Below are 19,589 nucleotides of genomic sequence, written 5' to 3'. Positions count from 1 at the left end.
TTTCATCACCACCATGCAAGCCAGACGAAGATCCATGGTGCACTTCAGTTAAATGGGCGGCGACTGAATAAAGAGATTTTACGACCAGTCTTTGGTCTTGCAACATTTGGTTGTGAACCGTTCCCAGAGGTTCTGAAATGTGAATCATTTCGTGGACCTGATCCATTTCCGGGTTGTTTACAGGTCTTCTGGCTGATACTTGGAGTGTCTTCTTGGTTCAACGTCAAGGCCTCTTATCTCCGGAGGGAGTGCCAGACGTCCTATTTTAACAGGAAGTCTAGTAATGCTCCAGAAAATAATCCAGCAAGAAGGAGAAAAAAAATGGAGAACAGAGAAAACCTTCTATCTGACCAGGACAAGGAACAGGTCCACGTGCTGAAGGTAACAGCAACAGAAACTATAGAAAACTCAGAGACCACGAAGTCCTGTGAGTGAGCGAGCAATGATTCAGGGACAATTGTGACGATACGGGGATCACAATTGAGCTCCTTTTATAGTGGAGAAAAGGACATGATATAATTTCCAAAGGTTCATCATCAGCGTGGTTGTTGTCGCTGTCATCGGCTTCATCCATGAGTGTTTCGTCAACAATGGACCCACCAATGCTTTTTTTCTCAAAAGAAGATTATTTCCTTAATGTGAGAGCTGTATTCTTGAACCTGATCTTGATAAATTGTTTGTCAGAAGATGAAGGATTCTTCTTTTAATGTATTTTTTCAATCACACAGTTATTTTTGAGTGCTTAATCCAGTGCATAATTTAAAAAAAAATTGGAGGGCTCCTGAGTGGAGTCTCTTTCACAAGTGTTGGCCATTTTTGTAGAGGAGATGTTGTTGCCTCTCCTTCATCCCAAGATGAAGAATTGTACATGGCTTTCTTTTTCTGCAACCATAAGAGAATTGTGGCTTCTCTATCCTTTAATATTATGACAACATGTTTGCAGACTTTAGGTTTGAGGTAAGGATTAGGCATGGGCGTAAAATCCGTTCCGCTCGCGGATTTTCGGTAAATTCGCAATCCGCGAACTCTCGCGAACTTGCCGAAAATTCGTAAAATCCGTGCGAAGCGGATTTTTTGCTTGGTCGCACTTGCCAACTAGAATACTATACAATTTCGCGGGAGTAAACACTTGCGAACACGTAGATGCGGCGGGCAGCGACAATCTCGCAATTGCGAGATTGCAAAATTTGTAATTTCGCACAAGAAATCCACCAGCAGGCAGCATGAACCTTGAAAATTATGATTTTTATCAGAATAACTCCTCAGGTTGACATTTGCATGCACTTTTTCTTTGCAAGGAGTCCATTTTGGGGGGTAGGGGTGGGAGGAAGGAAGTGCCCCACAGTCTCCAACTTCCTGTTCCTGTCCACCAGGCTCCTCCCAGTGCTTTCTTCATGTGCTGGTCACTTTGATTTGGATCTTGACCTGGAAGGATTACTTTTTGTGGATGCTGCTGGATATTTGGATTTTTGCAAAACTGAAAGCACTCAGCAGGTGCAAAAGTTCGATCTTATCATTAGTAACCATTCCCTGTAGTGCTTCCTGAGGGGCCCCTTCAGAGTTCATTTGCCTACTTGCAACTATTCTATGACCCTGCTCTGACCCTCACAGCAGGCTCAGAGAATAGCTACTAGTATACAGACAAAACTGAAAGCACTCAGCAGGTGCAAAAGTTCAATCTTATCATTAGTAACCATTCCCTGTAGTGCTTCCTGAGAGGCCCCTTCAGAGTTCAGTTGCCTACTTGCAACTATTGGCCACAAAGGTCCTGTGAAAAAAAAGGGCACTGCAACAGAAAGCAAATTACAGATAAGGAAGCAGGTGCCAGCCAGACTGGAAGTTTAAATTCAGTGACACATTAATCAACCCCAAATTAATTCATGTCAGTTGAAGCAGGGCAGATGTGCTTGCTTTTTTTCACCCCCATAATCTACAGTGATAAACCAACCAGAGGGTGGCAGTGATGTACCAGAGGGTGGCATCGGTGTACCAGAGGGTGGCAGTGGTGAAACAGAGGGTGCTGTGAACCTGTGATGATGAACCAGATGTAGAAACAACATAGTCGCGGCCGTTGTGAGCCGACAAGTAAGTTTGCAATTGCGAACTGGTACAGAACCCTCGCGAACTGGCAGAAATCCTTGCGAACACAAAAAAAAATCCGCAAATTAGCGAGAGTTCGCGGATTTTGCGGATTGCGAATCCGTAAATACGCAAGTTCGCGGATTGCCAATTCGCAAAATCCACCCATGCTTAGTAAGGATAAAGGCAACATATTCATGCCTTATGAGGATTCTCAGTATGTAGTCTGAGACTTTCCACAGGATTTGAATAGCCTTTATTAGATCTTTCTGACTTCATTTCTTCTTGTCAGACATAGCAGCCAGGATGTTACCTTCTCCTTGCTGAGAGAAGAATTTATGTTAAGGGTCAGAAGTAGAAGAATATCACTGGAACACTGACTAACTGATCCAAGCTCACGGCGAGTTCCTCTCACATTATGTGTGGTTAGAATTCTGAGGTATGGTGGCCCTTCGAGGGATTAGGAGCTGCTTCTTGATTGCTTCGATTTTTGTTGGAATAGAATTGGATAACAATGTCACTTGTTTGAACTTTGCTGTATAAAACTTTCTTCACACTACTTGTAACAACTGTGAGGCTCCTTCCTCAAAGACAAGTGAGTTTAAAGAATGAGAATCTATGAATGATTCAATACTGGCAAACATTTCCACATAGTACAATAAGGTTTGTAAGGATCCTCAGTTTTTCAAGTTTTAGAATGAAATGACAAATGCATCAAATCTTGATCTTAGCATTGCAAGATGTACGTACCCCTGCATAGTGATATACTATGATTGAGTAAATCATTGCAATTACTCCAGCTCCAAAGAGACACATGAGGAACCGGGAGGCGTCTCGGTGCAGTTTGAAATTGACAGGCTTGGGATACAGAATGGACCTCACCAGATCACCTTTTGCTGTGTTGAACCCTAAAGGAGACAAGGAAACAATGAAAGTATGAGAGTCAAATGATAAAAAGAAACAAATTGAAGGGAAGTGAATAGGCAGCAGAGTGTGGGGCAGGCACAGAACCCATCCCTGATATATTACCAAGGCAAATAAATAAAAGGGTTAGCATGGATTGGTGATGCAAACATCTGTGAGGCTATGATGGCTATCATACACCAGGAGAAGAAGACGGAGTTGAAAATTGTGCTTACAAGAAGGGGGATCAGTTAAAGCAGGCCGCTCTTTAATGGCTTAGTGGTCAGGTCCAATGGGTCCAGAATATTTAGTGGTTTATTAAAAGCCATGTTAAAGGGGGACCAAAGTTTGGGTGATACATTTAGGTAGTGTACCCGGGGTCTGGTCTGTGTAAAATTGGTAAACATCTGTAGAGTGCCCTCCACAGGGCTGGTCAGAGGCTATGCAAAGTGTGCCTCTCACCCCTATTAATTTACATTTCAGCCACCGGGGCCTAATTAGGCTCAGGAAAGGGGCCCTTGCACCCCTACTCCTCAATAATTACTCAGCCCCAAGTGATGGGGTCTTCAGGGCTTAAAAATGCTTGGGGAAGGGGGCTACATGTCCACTTCCTGGTTTTAATAAAATGTGACCCCAGGGAAGGGGTCCCCAATGCCTGGTAAGGTTCAGGGGCTGTGCAGCTCCCCCTCCACTTTTTAACAGGAAATGGCCCTAGGGTGAAGTCTTTAAGAGGGTGGCCATGTGGCCCCCCCAAACAATTTTCTATTATATTTGACCCATGGGGATGGTACTACTAGGGCTTAAAAAGGCTAAGGGAAGAGGGGGCTGCACGCCCCCTCTCCTTAGATTTTGCTTCCCAGGGATGAGCAGCCAGATTCATCAAGCTGAAAACGGCTCGCAAAGGGCCAGATTCTGAGAATCTGGCCCTTTGCGAGCGCTATTTTTGCATTTGGGATTCATCATCCCAAATGCAAAAATCGCTATACTAGGAATCGCTATATTGCGAAGAATCGCATTTAAGTAATCTCAATTAGAGATTCCTTAAATGCTATTCATGAACCTTTTTAAAATTGCGAATTCGCAATATTGGGCCGCTATTTACCGCGAAGTGTATCTTCGTAGTAAATAGCGAAAACTTAGAAAAATGCACTTTAGTGCATTTTTCTAAGTTGTATGTTACACTCACAGATGTCCTTTGGACATGTGAGTGCGCAACACCAGTGTACATTTGCATTTCAGGGGTGCTACAGGGTGTCCTTTGGACACCCCTGGCACCCTTGAAATCGCTTCCTTATTTGCGATTCACTAATTGCTAATCGCAAATTTGGAAGACTCCCCATTCATTCCTATGGGCCTTGAGGCAAAATTAATTGCGATTTCTACATGCATCCCGTTTTGCGAGTCTTTAATAGCGATTCCTTAATAATCGCTATTAAGGACTCGCAAAAGAGGACAATGATGAATCTGGGGGGAGGTCCCCAGGGCCCAAGAAGACTTGGGGAGGTGGCCATGGTGTCGCCAACCATTTTCTATTGTATTTGGGGGGGATTGTGGTCCCCAGAGCCTATTAAGGCTAGGGGAGGGGGCTGCAGCGGTCCTCCACTGTTTAATTGTATTTGGCCCAGGGGATAGATCCACATGTTAAACTAAGTGTCAGGGAGGGGGCGAACACCACCTCCCTGCAATATATATGTTTTGCCCCCAGGAAATAGGGTCCCTGGGGTCCAATGGTCAAACCTATTCAGAGAATAGCAAAGGCTGTGCATGGTGTGGGGTTGGCAGCCTGCTGGCAGTTTGGTCAGAGGGCCTGACTGCAATACAGGCTCTGCCGCTAACCTGACACCATGCATGAGCAAATGCTGTGCGTAGTTGGCTGCCTCTGAGTGGCTGCCTGCTGAGAATTGGAAACAGGGCATGGCTGCAAGTCATGCCTTGTGGCCAACCCCAAATCATGCGTGCCGAAATGCCAAGAGCTGCTTATATTTTGCGTGTCTATGGTGGGATTCTGTGTCTGGATGGGTTCACCGCTGGGCCTGGCTACAGCCTTGGCCCTGTTGCCAATCCCCTGTTGTGCTTGGCCTAAGGCCGGGCATGGTGTTTTTTTTATCTTTACGTATGGTAATTTACATAATTAACATCAAAAAACAAGAAATGCAGTGAAAAAAAAGTTACTTTATAGGTTGGTGTGATAAAAAGATCTGTTTTTGTTTAAAAAAAGAACTTAGAAATTCCATGAAAAAACAAAGGTTAAAGTAATGTTATAGTTAGGTGAATATGTCAGTGACAGCATTAATAATTTGATTAAAAAACACAGAAATTCGCCCTTTATTGTTAGCAGACCTAAATATAGCTTGTGCCTGGCCATATACGGCTTATTATCAGGACTCTGCAGGTGAGCTCTATGCTCCATGCTCGCCTCTACCGTAACGAGTTGGTGGCCTGTGCCACCAAACCTTCGTTTATCTAGGCATCTCCTTTGGCATGCTGAACACACACATTAGCGCTTAAGGTGTAGTTAGGGCGCCCACACCCATTATTGATTAGAGCGTACACGCACACACATTAGTGCCTAGGGTGCACATGCGCACCTTAGGGCCAGGGTAGGACTTAGTTCATGTAGACCCTATGCATGTGCTATACTGCCACTTGTAGATTAGACTCTGTACCTTTCTTGTAAGGGTAGGGCAGTTATAGGATGCTTAGTCATACTCCTACGTCAGGCAGTAGGGAAATTTTATGCCTGCAGATATTATTGGGCTTTAACTCAGCCACAGACTTTGCAGGATGCCATGGGCTGTAACCCCAATGACAACAGGACTCTGACAGAGGTCTGATGCCGCTATATCGCAAGACTTTAAAATCTCAATGGCCATTCTTACTTGACTTGGGGCTACCAATAACCCAACTCCGGTATGTTCGGTGCTTCGCATCAGGAAATCCTGACGTAGCACTCGTATCCAGCTCACTCCTGAAATTTTGGATTTGCCGCCTTTGGAAATGATAAATGCTTCTTCCTTATTCTTGTACTTGCACCATATTTTAGATTATGGCCAGGGGCCACCACACATCTAGGGTGGGAATCTTTCTCCATGAATAATTTTGCCACTAGGCCATGAAGTCTTGGCCCTGGAAAAATTGTAACTTCCTTGCTGATTACAGATGGCAAAGTTTAGTATCCAATTCTCTTGTTGAGTTGTGCATTCAGTCTCCTGAAATTCCCAGAAGAGCCCTTGCTTTAATTTTATGATGATCTAACTCTGTGTATCATATGCCTAGGTATCCCCGTGTGAGAATAGAAATCACACATCTATTTGCTGCACATTTTCTATACTGTGTGTACTAGTGTGCCTGATGTGTGATGCAACACAATCGCATGGATCTCAGTTTTCAGAAGAGTTTGTTACATCATTCATGTACTCATTTATATACACATCTACCGACAGCGTCGCTGTGACATGGTTGTTGAAACATGCTGTCAGTAATCATGCCGCTGAAATGGACATGAATGATGTTAAAAAAACTCTTCCGAAAAGTGAAATCCATGCGATTGTGTCGCAATTAATGAAAATGTCATTTGTATATAAATAAGCCCTGAAGAAGTCTCTGTTTGAGATGAAACGCGTCGGCTATGATCCTTTGAGATTTTAATGAGAAATCAATAAAGACCAGCCTTTGTACAAAAAAAGACGAATAAGTGGATTTTGGATTTTTCTTCATGTGCTCACTGCTTTGAACATTATCATATAATGACATTGTGTAGTGCTGAACCTTTGTGAATTGTGAGGTTTTATGATTTTTTTTCCTTGGTGAGGAGTAAAGAGGGAAGTGCGACTTGGTTCTTTGCAGTTCTGCTCTTTACTTAAGAATACTACATCTGTCAGGTGTGGATCTCGACGGCCCCTACCCTCAGTCTGTTCAAACTCTCTGAGGCTGGCAGGCCCTTGCAAAAAAAAGCCAAATAAAAAATCGCGAGGGGAATGGGGAGCTAGACCAGAGAACATCTTTGAGTGGGAAAATAGGATAGAGAGCATTTGGGGTTGTGGTCACTTAATTGAGAAAAGCGGAATGGGGGACCATGACGTGGGAGAAAGCACTAAGAGAAAGCAGTGGGCAATGAAATTCAAAAGGAACAAGGAAACACTTGCATTCCCATGGAGTGCTTAATGGAAAAGAAAAAAGAGTTCCTGCAATTCAGAAGAGGAAGGATACAACTTATCCAATCAGAACACTGTAAGACTAGCTCCCAGGAAAACAAATGTAAGAAACTGAGGAAAATGTATCAAATCAGAAGGGAGACATGAGATAAACAAGAAAGTCATCCAATCATAAGCAAGAAGCTGCCCCAAAGCCCACATTAAATATACATAATATTTCTACAACAATAGGCCTGCCACAGACAGGTGAAGTTGTCTGCAGCCAAGACCTAAAAACAAAGATAATTCAATCATGAAACCAACCAGTTTGCAGAACTACAGCTCTTCCGGGATCAGAAGCAGATGTCTTGCTCTGGATGACGTTGGTGCCACAGAATAGGATGTGTCGCTTATAATCTTCTCCGCTGAACACCTTCCAGGGCATGGAGCCGTCCGCGTCCGGTAATGGCATCTTTGTGACTGGAACACTCTCCCCTTTAAGAACAAATATTCTGAATTACTTTTCATTATCAGAGTTCTGGTAGAAGGAACTCTTTTACAAGAGTGGGTCAATTGAGGTATTTATCAAGTAATTTAAAAAAAACATTTAATGTTCAGAAGCAGTCAGGAAAACTGTAACACAACAAAATCCTAAATAGGAGCATAACAGATTTCCTCACCAACCACAAGACGAGACAAATACACTTGCAAACATGAATGCACACACTCAAAATACAGCTCTTTGACCGGGAAACATCATTTAACCCACAATTTAAACTACTCAGTGCCTTTAAAACATGGGCACTGCAAAGAACGTGTTGTTACCAAGCGTTCCCTTAGCACACACTTAATTAAATTTAATTTTAAATTAACATAATAGTGCAAAGTTACTAATAATAATTTTTGATATGTAGGCAGACTTGTCTGTCACTGGGGAAGGAACTCTCTATAGTAAAGTATAGGCAAAATTAGAAAATGTTATTGAATTAAAAAAAATAGTAAATATATTTTCATGTTAAAAAGTATTGTAACTTTCTATTTTATGTATTAATGTAAATCAAAATAAAAAAGGTACAACACTATTGACTTCATTTTGAAGTAAAATGTTACTTTATTTACATATATAAATTCAATTATTTTTGAAACATTTTTTTTAAAGCCACCTAAATTATGTTTGTATTTACTTATAATGTAATACAAAATACAAAAAGTTCTGGACAAAATATTTTAAATAAATGTAATCATTTTATTAAAAGCCAATAAAATAGGAAATGTTCTATTTTTTATTTGTCTACTTTTTTTAACATTACTTTGAAATAATATATATTTTTTAAAGTCCAAATAAAATAATTTATTTCAGTATGATTTCATATGGTGTTGTATGTTAGGTTCTTGAATCCATTATTTTATATGAGTGGGCATTGCAGTACCAGTGGTTGACCATGAGTTGTACTTGGAGTACATTTACTACTATTTACTACTTTTTTGCTGTAGTAACTTAGAAGTGCAGTTCCTGAATAGCCATAGGCTTATTTTTAGTGGGAAACATCAATACTCCTCCCTAAACCTCTCCAAATTAGTAGTAAGTACTACCCTTTTTCCAGCCACTTCCTCTTGTCCTTCCCACATTTACAACTATCTAGTAAAACTACATGTGTGAGCATCTTCCCACAGAAAAGAGAGAAGGGGTGAATCTGGGCAGAGGTATGAAGATACAGTTCTCCGTGAAGGGCAAACACCTGCTGTGGTCTTCCTCTGCGACGCAGCTCTAGGCTTCAGATGAGATGTTGCATCTGCGAAGTGAGCAGTGTGCAGGCAGTAGGTGGGACCATCTCTGGCAGAATCTCGGGCAATATTCTGGGTGAAGGACCTCTCCTGACAAGTGCTCAAGTTTCAGTCCTTATATACTAAATTTAATCAGAAATTGGAATGTCGGACATAAACCTCGGAATGTCTGACATAGAATATGTGCCTCAAGATGTGCATCCCAGATGTTTCCTGATGAACATATAAGGTAACGGGATGTCAACCCAGACTAAACTATATTGACTATAGGTTGGCATTTGTTCTTATTTAACATTGATGTGGTAAAAAGCAGACTTTTGACCCAGGCGAAAGTCGCACCTGGTGGTATATCTCTGTCATTAGTTGAATGACTAGATGCTTTCATAGTTTTAGAAAGATAATGTCAGACGACATCTTGTTTGAATGGCTTACAAGATAATAATTGTGCATAAATCAGGAATGGTGGTGACTTCCATTATTTAAGATTGAGAAGATGGCAAATCCATTATCTGTGGAATCAGGCTTTAGGGGCTGTACGTGAAGACAACAGTACCTGCCATGCCTGGACGGCTTATAGAAGGCTGAACTGCGCCTGGTTATAATTGAAAAACTGTGTTAGAAAATGACCTCCTTAAGATGTTTTCTGGTGAAGAGATTTTCAAGGAAAGCTAAGTGTTGTCAGCAGAATGATTAAGGAAAATGTTTGATAGCCTGAGAAGGCAAAAATGTAGGGGGTCCTTATGATTGCAGAAGGCCCTCCACCGCCAGCCGTACGGTGGCGGGCCTTCCGCCATCGGAACACGATTTTCCCCGCGCCACATTACGATGGCGGGAGATCCAGACTGAGTCCATGGCGGACACAAAGACTATCCACGACGGAACCGCCACAGGCGATCATTACGATTGCCTGGTGGAGCTGCCTGCATCCATAAAATGGTGGTGGGGCCTAACAGTCACCATCCACTACATTAGGATGCTGGCTCCAGCCAGCCTTTCAGTGGCGGGTAAACCGCCATTGAAAGGCTGGTGGGGATTGGTTTTGGGGGCCCGTTGCAGGCCCCCTTTGTGTTGGGAGGAGGTGGGTGTGCACTGGGGGCGTACCTATGGTACCCCCCTACATTTCCCTGCACCAGGTGGCAGGCACCCCGTCGTGCCTGCCACGTAGTGCAGAGTGATGCCAACAGTGCATTTTGCCACGTGACCCCCGCGGCCCCGCGACGGTGGCGGCCTGACGAATGTCAGACCACCATCATAAGGACCCCCTTAGTTCCATGCGTAAACTGAAATGTTTTAGCGAGAGAATGGAACCAAGTGGAACTCCTTACTGCAGAAGGAGGGGACTGGAGAAAGAGTTTCAGTAAGGATTGCACTCAGCAACACAAGAACCTAACTTCATGGTTGATAACTTATGACCATTTTATAATGCCATATCCTTTACCTACACCAGAACTGAGTACATACCTAACTCAATTGTGCAAAATAGAAAGGTCTAGGATTTAGTTAAAAAATACATATAATGTATTTAAACATTACAGTAAAGCAGTTGGTGTTTTGTTCTATAGGATTTCTGTCTCTAAGTTTGCTGTGGGTACAGGACTGGCCTCAAATTGGATTTTAGTGTTAGAAGTAGGAGGACACAAGGGTTACAACAGAACTCTCCCGCTACACACACACCCAACCCTCATTGTCCAACTTTAGTGTGTCCGAAGATTTTGGCCAACTTGAAAATGCCCAAAGTGGGGAGAGCTAACCTTGGGAGCTTTTACTCATTCATTAGGGTGTCCCCAAGTGTCATTCCTACCCACTAGTTTGTGCCAGGCATAAGTGAGGCATCTCCAGGCACTCACTACAGAACACTCCAGGACCTGAGGAAGTTGAGAAGGTGATTGAACCTACTGTCTGCAACCTGAGAGGAACCCTGGAGAACTGAACCTGCACTTTTTCGTGTACTCAGGACAAAGAAGTAGAGGTCAAGGTTCATAAGGTTGACCTCCTGCTCAAGCTATAGGGACACAACAAGCTTCAAGAGGCCTTTCTGTGCAACTGTCCAGCTGCCCAGTATCAACTAAGCCTGGACTGAACTCTACTGTTGGACCCTGTTAGCCACCCCCAAAATTAACATTTTAAATTTGCTAAATGACCTACCACAAGAGCTTCACATGCTTTAAAATGGAAACGATTTGTTGTATGGTGCTAGAATAATGGGCATAACCCAGTTCTTTGCCAAGAAGAAATATTGGGCTAGATGTAGGTAAATAGGTTTTACCGATTCTAAAATATTTTTACTGATTCGGTATTTTAGAATCGGTAAATCCTATGCAGGCAATTATTCGGTAAAAATTACCGAATCGTTAAGATTCGGTAATTACCGAATCGGTATTTACAGATTTGGTAATTGCCTGGAGGCCCATAGGAATGAATGTCAATTACCGATTCGGTAAATGCCGATTCGATAAAATAGGGAAATAGTCAAGGGTGGCAGGGTGTCACTTTGACACCCTGTTGCACCCCTGAATAGGGCTGGTGTGCACATGTGGCATACATACATGCCCTAAGGGCATGTATGTCTGTCAGATGGCACAGGTGTAAATGCACACATTTGCATTTACACAGGAATTTCTTCTTTACCACCAATCAATAGTTGGTGGTAAATAACGAATCCTTAGAGCATAAAAGCACTCTTTAAAGTGCTTCCTACATCTCATTTACTGATTCGGTAAATACCGAATCGGTAAATGATGAATGATGATTCGGTAAATATACCACCTACATAGGAAAAGGCTATTACCGGTCGGTAACGGACGATTTAAGCAGTTACCGACCGCTAAAAGCCTACCTACATCTGGCCCATTGTTCCTTATTTAGTTTATCTTCAAAGTCAAATTTACAAACAATCTTTCATTAAAGTTCATCTGTCTGCCATTACTGCATATAGAGAAGGGCCATCTCAAAAATCCTATTTTACCATCCCAGTAATCAAAAACTTTCCCTTCAATTATACCACTTCCAACCTCATTAGAACTAAATCTGGTTTTATCAAAGTTAATGGCCTACACATAAGGGTTCCTTGCAGCACCTTTCATTGAAGGTAGCTTTTTTTTAGTGACCATTACTTTTGCTAGACGAGCTACTGAAATCCAATCTCTTTCAGCAGTGGAGCCCTATTCAGTATTTTATAGCAGCAGAGTAGTTCCAAGGACACATCCTTCACATTTGCCCAAGGTTGCATCTTATTTTCACATAAATCAGACTATTTCCTTATCAATATTTTTCAAAAATCCATGCTCCCAAGCAAACAAATCAACTGCTCATGAACTATGGTCTTCTAAGGACCAGTATGGCTTCTTCTAAACAAGCCATGGGTAGTGGGTGGGTAGTCTCTGAAGCTTCTTGTTGTTATACACTAGTTCATAAACCTCTTCTTGGGGTACCTAGGGGTGACTCTATATGCAGTAAGGCAAGATCTTGAGATCAGTTAAGAAATGTTTTCTTAAAAAGAAATCTGTACAGCAGCTGCCTGGGAATCAATATACACTTTCATTAAACATTATTGTTTGGATGAAAATTCAAGAGCTGAGACTTGAGTAGGTCAAGCTGTCTTGAAGAGTTTTAGTGACTTAATTGTAGCTTGAGTACTAGTACCTAGGAGTAACATTTATTTATCTTGTATAATTTCTTGACGACCACGGACTAGGGATATGGTTGCTATTCGTTTCTACCTGTTTGAATATCAGTGAGAATCCTATAATGCAGAAGAAAATGTTAATTACTTTTCATCCTGGTTCTACATTGTAGGTATCCTCACTGAAGTCAGAAACAAGAATTTTCATTTTTTTTGATAACCAAGATCTCATTGAAAGCCCTTCAAAAGAACTGGGGCTGTGAGGCAAACTGCCAGTAAAGTGAAAGCTGGGCGAGGAAAGCCGCTGGATTGTTAGAGCTGCCGTATTGTTTTTTTGACTATATTCCACAAATGACTAGGCAGGCATCCTTTCCTTGCATTTATCTCTACCAGAGAGGGGAGAATATAACATTCATTGAGAGGACAGTACACATGCCTTCATGTGGTTGCTGCCTTGTGGTCATTACCCCCTTTGGCTGCGAGGGGTAATTCCCCCGCTGTGCTGGGGGGAGGGGGGTGCGCACAGAGCCCCGGTGCTCATGACGAGCTCGGCTCTTCATGCAGTACGGTGGCGCTGTGCTCATGACAAGCTGAGCTCGTCCTGACCACACCCGTTGTCTTGGAACGTTCAGCACAGCAGGGGAATTATTACCGCATGGGAGCGCCACGACCGTCATGACGTCATGAGCACAGCGCAACCGTGCTTCATGACGAGCTGAGTTCGTCATGAGCATGGGAGGGGTAAAGCAGGGATAATGCTAGTAAAGCTATGCTAAATATTCGAGGAGGTGCCCCCATGCTGTATAACAATGAGGTGTCTTCCTCCAACTAAAAATGGACTTGCATTTACTAAATATGAAAGAAGCGTTCCAGGATTCCAGCACATAGGCGGGAGTATTCTACTTTTATGATTATAAGTGAGTATCCTACAAGTCTCAATGGAAGGGTTCCTGAAAGTTTTGGACAATAGAGACTAACAAGCATTGGTGAAAGAATAGGCTTTTGGCAGTAACATGATGGGCTATTGGCTTAGTCAGCGCTTATTTACACTGGCATTAGCTAGAGCCAAAACCGTCCATCGGTGCATCACGTCAGCTGCACGTGCATGCAACTGTATGAGTGGTCACCTAGTAAAGGGTTTTGTATTAACCCCTTCCATGCTCATGACGAGCTCAGCTCGTCATGGCATATACCTCTCAGGTGCTCATGACGAGCTCGTCATGACCACACCCGTTTTCGTTGCTGTCCAGCACAGCAGGGGAAACTCTTAAGCAGCGATGTGGTTAAATACAATTATTTCTAGGATGGTTGCAGATGCACATATGTTATGTCATTTATAGGTCATGATGCCCTGGTGGCCATGTTGTCATTTTTCATTTACCTCTGTGAGAAAATGGGATTTGGTTGAAGGGGGTAAAAACCTACTCCAGCAACAGCCACAATCCTTGTCAGGGTGAAAAACTCAAAAGTCACTAAATTAACCTGTGCTTAACCCTCTGATAGAGTGGCATAAAAGCAGTCAGGCTTTCTATGTAATGCCCACATCCTGATATTGCTGTATGAGCAATGCTGTAGACTCATACTGTTAGTTGTATTAAAAAAGGTTATTAAAACATGTTTTTAAAAAAAAAGTCAGACAACTTATTCAATGAGTAGAGTATTTATGCGCACTTAAATAGTAGTAAATCAAAAACACAACACAAGGAAAATCCCACACCAATTTAGAAAAGTAGAGGACATTTTAATACATTATTGGATTCCATTGGACTCCAATTCAACAAGAATCCAATCAGTAGAATCAGAGTTATGAATTTTTAAAGTGTAAAGTGAAAAATAGTGCCTAAAAGATCAAAGCGACAACCACGGTCATCTAAGGGGCATAGTCAAAAGGTATGGAGTTATGAAGTGGATTGGGCCTGGTCTCTGCTTACCTTCGTAAGTAGAACACTGTTTAAAGTAAAATGTCCGAAAAGGTGAAGGTCAGTGGTGCAAACCAGCCAGCAGTGTCAGAGAAGAAAGCATAGTCGTCAGCGAGCTGCTGGACGAGGTTGTGGTGAAGATTTCTTTGTTTGGACTTAATCTCTTTTTCACAAGGCCGGATACTCCTTCCACAAGGAGCCACTGAACAAGATTTGCTGCTGTGGTGACGAATGCAGGGGAGTGACTGCGAAGTCAGACAGACCGGCGATGCACCTTGGGCTGATTGGCAAGCAGGTAGGTCCTGGCCATCTCTCGGTTCTCATAGCACGTTTTGGCTGAAAGGTCTCTGGTTTGAGATGTGGGCTATCTGGGCAGATTTAGCACCACTTCCAAGAGCACCAGGACTGTTGAGGCACCTCTAGGGAGGGTCAGGGCTCACCCAGGCTGGGTCCAGGTGCAGACTCAAGATGTTTGGAGCCTTTTCTCTCCTTGATGCTCTAATTAGGTGGCCAGCCAACTCGCCCTTGGAGTCACTCTGGAAGTCTTAGATACAAGCAGGAAAGCTGCTCCCAAGCAGCAGGATAGTCCTCTGAGGGCATAGGGAAGACTTCAGGTAGAAGGGCAGTCCGCTTGCAGCTGCAGGTCAGTACTCTGAAGTTCACAGCAGGGCACAGGCAGCAGAGCAGTCCTCTGAGAGTACTTCTGCAGGTTCAGACGTGGGTCTGGCATTTTTATACTTCTGGAGTTTTTCCCCATGGAAGTGCCTGGAATTTTCTGTCTCCCTTCCTGGTCATAGGCTGTTTGCAATCACAATGGGCTAAAGTGAAGTTCTTTGTGCATGAGCTGAGCTAGTGCCTTTAAAGTGGAAGTGGGGGCTGTGCACAGGTATGCCACTCCATCCTGCTTGATTAGCCCAACCCGCCAACACTCAGTCCCTCTATTGTGTGGCTGGCTGGGAGGAATACACAAAGACCAACTGCCAACTACACCTATTCAGCCTGCAGGCACCAAATGGCTAGGACAAGAAAACTGCAACTCTCCGAAAGTGGCATTTTCAGAACTGTGACTTAAAATACAACTTTACCGTGATATATATATATTTTTTTTTTAGAAAGCGCAGCGTATGCGCGGAGCTGTATTGGTGCTAGCGCCTACATAAAAGAGAGTTCTGCAATGAGAGAGTAACTCATAGCTACATAGGGAGTGGGAATAACCATGTTTTCAAATGTTTACTAAAAGTCAATAGATTTGATTGACTTCTAAGGTACCAGGGTAGCTGATTACAAAGCGTACAGGTTTGATATACAAACCCTTTGCCACCCCACACGGCATTGTGAATGCTTGGCACCTTGGCAGTTTTAGAGGTTGCTGACCAAAGGCTTCTTCCTGTGTCGTACCACGAGAGCTTAATCTTGAGGTAACCTCAGCCTGTGCCATGAAGCACCCTGTGAGCCTTAAAAACCACACTTTTTTATAGGGAGCCAGTGGACCTCCTACAGGGCCTTCATAGTGAGTCAATTTTCTTCAAGTACTTAAACAGCTGTTCGGCTGCATTCTGCACTCTCTGCATTTGTTTGAGAGAGCCTTGCTGCATGCCAAGATCGAAGCATTACAGTGATCTAGTCTAGATAAGACAAGGGAGAAGATACTTGTTTTATTTAGGTCTACTGGTAAGAAGGGCAGAATCTTTTTTGAGGATTTTTGACTGATAGAAACAAAGAGAAATTGGTTTGTTTGTCTATTCATTGAAAGTGAGTTTGGAACCCAACATTATCCCTAGATTTCTCACTCTAGGAACTGGGGTAGGTAGTGGACCCAACTTTTGTGGCCAGCATTTGTCGCTCCAAACAGAGGTATCTCTGCCGAAGAGGAGTACCTCCATTATTTTCAGAGTTCAGCTTGAGACAGTGTTTACTCATTTAGCTAACCACTGCTTGTCTGTAGTTATTGAACCGTAATGCCATCTCCTCAATGACACTCATAATAGCCACAACAACTTGCATGTCATCAGCATAGAAGATGTGTGAAACCCAAAACATCTTTTGCAAGCGGGGTCACATAGATATTAAATAAAGTGGGACTAAGTGAAGGTGCATGTGGGACACCGCATGGAAGTGAAAAGGGGTTAGAAACAAAGACACCTAACATGACCAATTGTTCTCTCTCTGAAAGGGAAGAGTTTTGGAGATCATAATAAGCTGATCCACCAATTCATATCTCTACCATCAAAGAGGATTTTAAATCACTATTCATTAGATACTAAACATGACATTTTTACTGCCCCTAAAACAAACGTTATCACGTATTAAATTTAATAAGGTAACCAATGTTATCTTATGGGAGAAGTAGGCCTCACAATAGTGTAAAACTCATTTGGGAGATTTTCACAATGAGGACATGTAAAACTTAAACATACATGTCCAAGTTTTTAAATACAATGCACCCTGTCCAATGGGCTGTCTAGGGCTAATCTTAGGAATGACCTGTATGTAATACAAAATGAGTTTTAGGCATGGGTTTATTTTATCAAGTTGAATTGCCAGTTTAAAACTGCACACGGGCTGCAATGGCAGGCCTGATACATGTTTGAATGTCTACTTCAATGGGTGCCAATATGTGCTGCAGGCCCACTAGTAACATTTAACTCACCTACCCTTGATATATGATCTATCACATTACTTGGGACTTAAAAAAACATTTAAACCTGCCAATCTGGTGTTAGCCAATGTTGCCATGTTTTAGGGCTTAAGCACAAGGACTTTAGCACTGTTTAGCAGTGGTAAAGTGTACAGAGTCCTATGGCCAACAAAACAAATTCAGCAAAACAGGAGAGGTTAAGGCAAAAGGTTTGGGTGAAGTCTGCCCTAAGGCTTACAGATCTAATACTCTGAAATTTAAGAACAGGAACTTGCATTTGAATATGAGAGGGCAAAATATTGAAAACTCATAGGAGTGCTCAATAATAAAAACATAAACAAGAGCGAATTGGAGAGGAAGCGGGAAAGGTGGAAACAGAGAGAAGGGTGCGGAAGGAAAAGACAAAAGTGTGCCTTATAGTCAGCATTGGAAGGATACGTCTCATCCAGTGAGGAAACTGAAATACAGAAAATCTATTGGCTGGGGCAAACACTACAATAGGGAGCAAAGCCATCAAATCAAGAGCAGGGACCTGAGATAGCAACAACGCCATACAATCACAGTCAAGGGGATGATACATATCGAATCTAATATAGCCTTATAGCCCGCAGTAGAGGGCTATAACGGCTATTACAGGCCCTCTAAAGCGTTAAAGTCCCCGAGACGAAGGCGAGGGACTTTAATAGCCGGTATAGCCCAGCTACAAAGGGCTATAAGGCTATTAGAACATTCTGCCACTAGAGGGCAGAATGTTCGAACAAAAAAGAACAAAGTCTTATGGGAGCGTGAGGGGATTGGAATCCCCTCCGGCTCCTTGTAGCCTTTGTTCACAGCCAGAGCTGTGAAGAAAAAAACATTGGAATGTTGGAGCTCCGTGCTTATACCAGCCAATATAAGCCCGGAGCACTCCATTGTTTTCAATGGAGGTCCCAACGTTCCAATGTTCTAATATGCCATATATTATATTATATTATATTATATTATAGCCTTATAGCCCGCCGTAGAGGGCTATACCGGCTATTAAAGGCCCTCTCCAGTGTTAAAGGCCCCGATCCGAAGGCGAGGGCTTTTAACAAGGGAGAGGGACTTTAATAGCCGGTATAGCCCGGCTACGAAGGGCTATAAGGCTATTAGAACATTCTGCCACTAGAGGACAGAATGTTCTAACAAAAAAGAACGAAGCCTTATGGGAGGGTGAGGGGATTGGAAGCCCGTTCAGGGTCCCTGAAGCCTTTGTTCACAGCCAGAGTTGTGAACAAAGAAGCATTGGAATGTTGGAGCTCCGGGCTCATACCAGCCATTATGAGCCCGGAGCACTCCATTGTTTTCAATGGAGCTCCCAGCATTCCAATGTTCTAATTATATTTAATGTATTGGAAACAATAACTCTTCATCAACACCTAAAGCTAGACGTGGAGGAGACCAAGAAATGTCTGGCTGGTACTGATTCGATTCAGCTCCTGCTGCAGAAAGCATGTTGCTCCTCTTTGAGCAAGACCCTGCTTCATAATCACAACTCTTACTAAAACAAAGAGCCTGGTAATAAATAACAACAGGCGCGTGCCTTTGATCTTTCCCTAAAAGATTTATGTCATGTGAATAGCAGAGTACAGTTTATACCTTTTAACCCCTTGGCGCTAGGGGGGAGAGGGCCGCGCAGCTCCACCATGCTCATGATGGAACCACTCCGTCACGCGCCGCGGTGGCGCTGTGCTTGTGACGGAATGGCTCAATAGAACGTGCCGTGCAGGCGAAATCAGCGCCGCGCAGGCACGGCGGACGGACCGTGACGGAACCATCCCGTCACCAGCACAGCCCCACCGTGGCTCGTGACGGAATGGTTCCGTCACGAGCACGCAAGGGGTTAATATGACATTTATTTGCATACAACAAGACAATGTTCCTCCTTCTACAGTGGCATCAGCCACTCAATGTGGAGTTGCTGCAGGCATCATTCATTGTAAACCCATACATTGGTAACTTTAAGATGTGAACATGGGGAGCAGTAAATGCTGATCAGAGACATAATGAGAAGGAACAGTAGCAGCGTCATAGACATCAATAGAGTTCGCACCTGTCAGCATGCCCTCGTCCACAACACAACTCCCTTTGATCAGTATGGCGTCGCACGGCAGGTAAAGCTTATTTCCAGTCAGTGCGATCACATCGCCAGGAATTAAATTGCGTGACTCCACCTCTTTGTATTCTGCAACATAAAAAAATATTTTTTAACACGTTTTATTTATTGTAGATATTTCACAACAGTGTTACTAATGTGCACAATATATAATTTCTGGAAAAACCAATTAGTCTAGTCTCGGCAAGCAACTTCCGTTTTATTTTTTTTATCGCATGCCTATGCCAAACAAGAACAAAAAGAAAATATGTCACCACTAAAACATGGCCATCATATGCTTAAAATAAAAAGTGTGCATTTGAAAATATTTTGTGGTTTATCTACTAATGTTTTAACTAAAGGTCTTTCTGTGGTTCCAAGCATTTTATCGTTA

General features: G+C 42.9%; 1 protein-coding gene across 1 annotated transcript in view; it reads right to left on the bottom strand.

Moving 5' to 3' along the window:
- Nucleotides 1-19,589, bottom strand: part of LOC144791062 (putative cation-transporting ATPase 13A4) — a 270,931-nt gene that overhangs the window by 128,224 nt on the left and 123,118 nt on the right. The window contains exons 9-11 of the mRNA XM_078665705.1: nt 19,154-19,285; nt 7,440-7,610; nt 2,830-2,987 (exon numbers count right to left, since the gene is read on the bottom strand). Of these exons, the coding sequence (XP_078521831.1) occupies nt 2,830-2,987; nt 7,440-7,610; nt 19,154-19,285 (461 nt within the window). The remainder of the gene's footprint in view (nt 1-2,829; nt 2,988-7,439; nt 7,611-19,153; nt 19,286-19,589) is intronic.

The sequence above is a fragment of the Lissotriton helveticus genome, chromosome 11 (genome assembly GCF_964261635.1).
Source record: "Lissotriton helveticus chromosome 11, aLisHel1.1, whole genome shotgun sequence".
Classification (NCBI taxonomy): domain Eukaryota; kingdom Metazoa; phylum Chordata; class Amphibia; order Caudata; family Salamandridae; genus Lissotriton; species Lissotriton helveticus.
The sequence above is the reverse complement of the archived record's forward strand: the minus strand, read 5'-3'. Positions and strand labels throughout refer to the sequence as shown.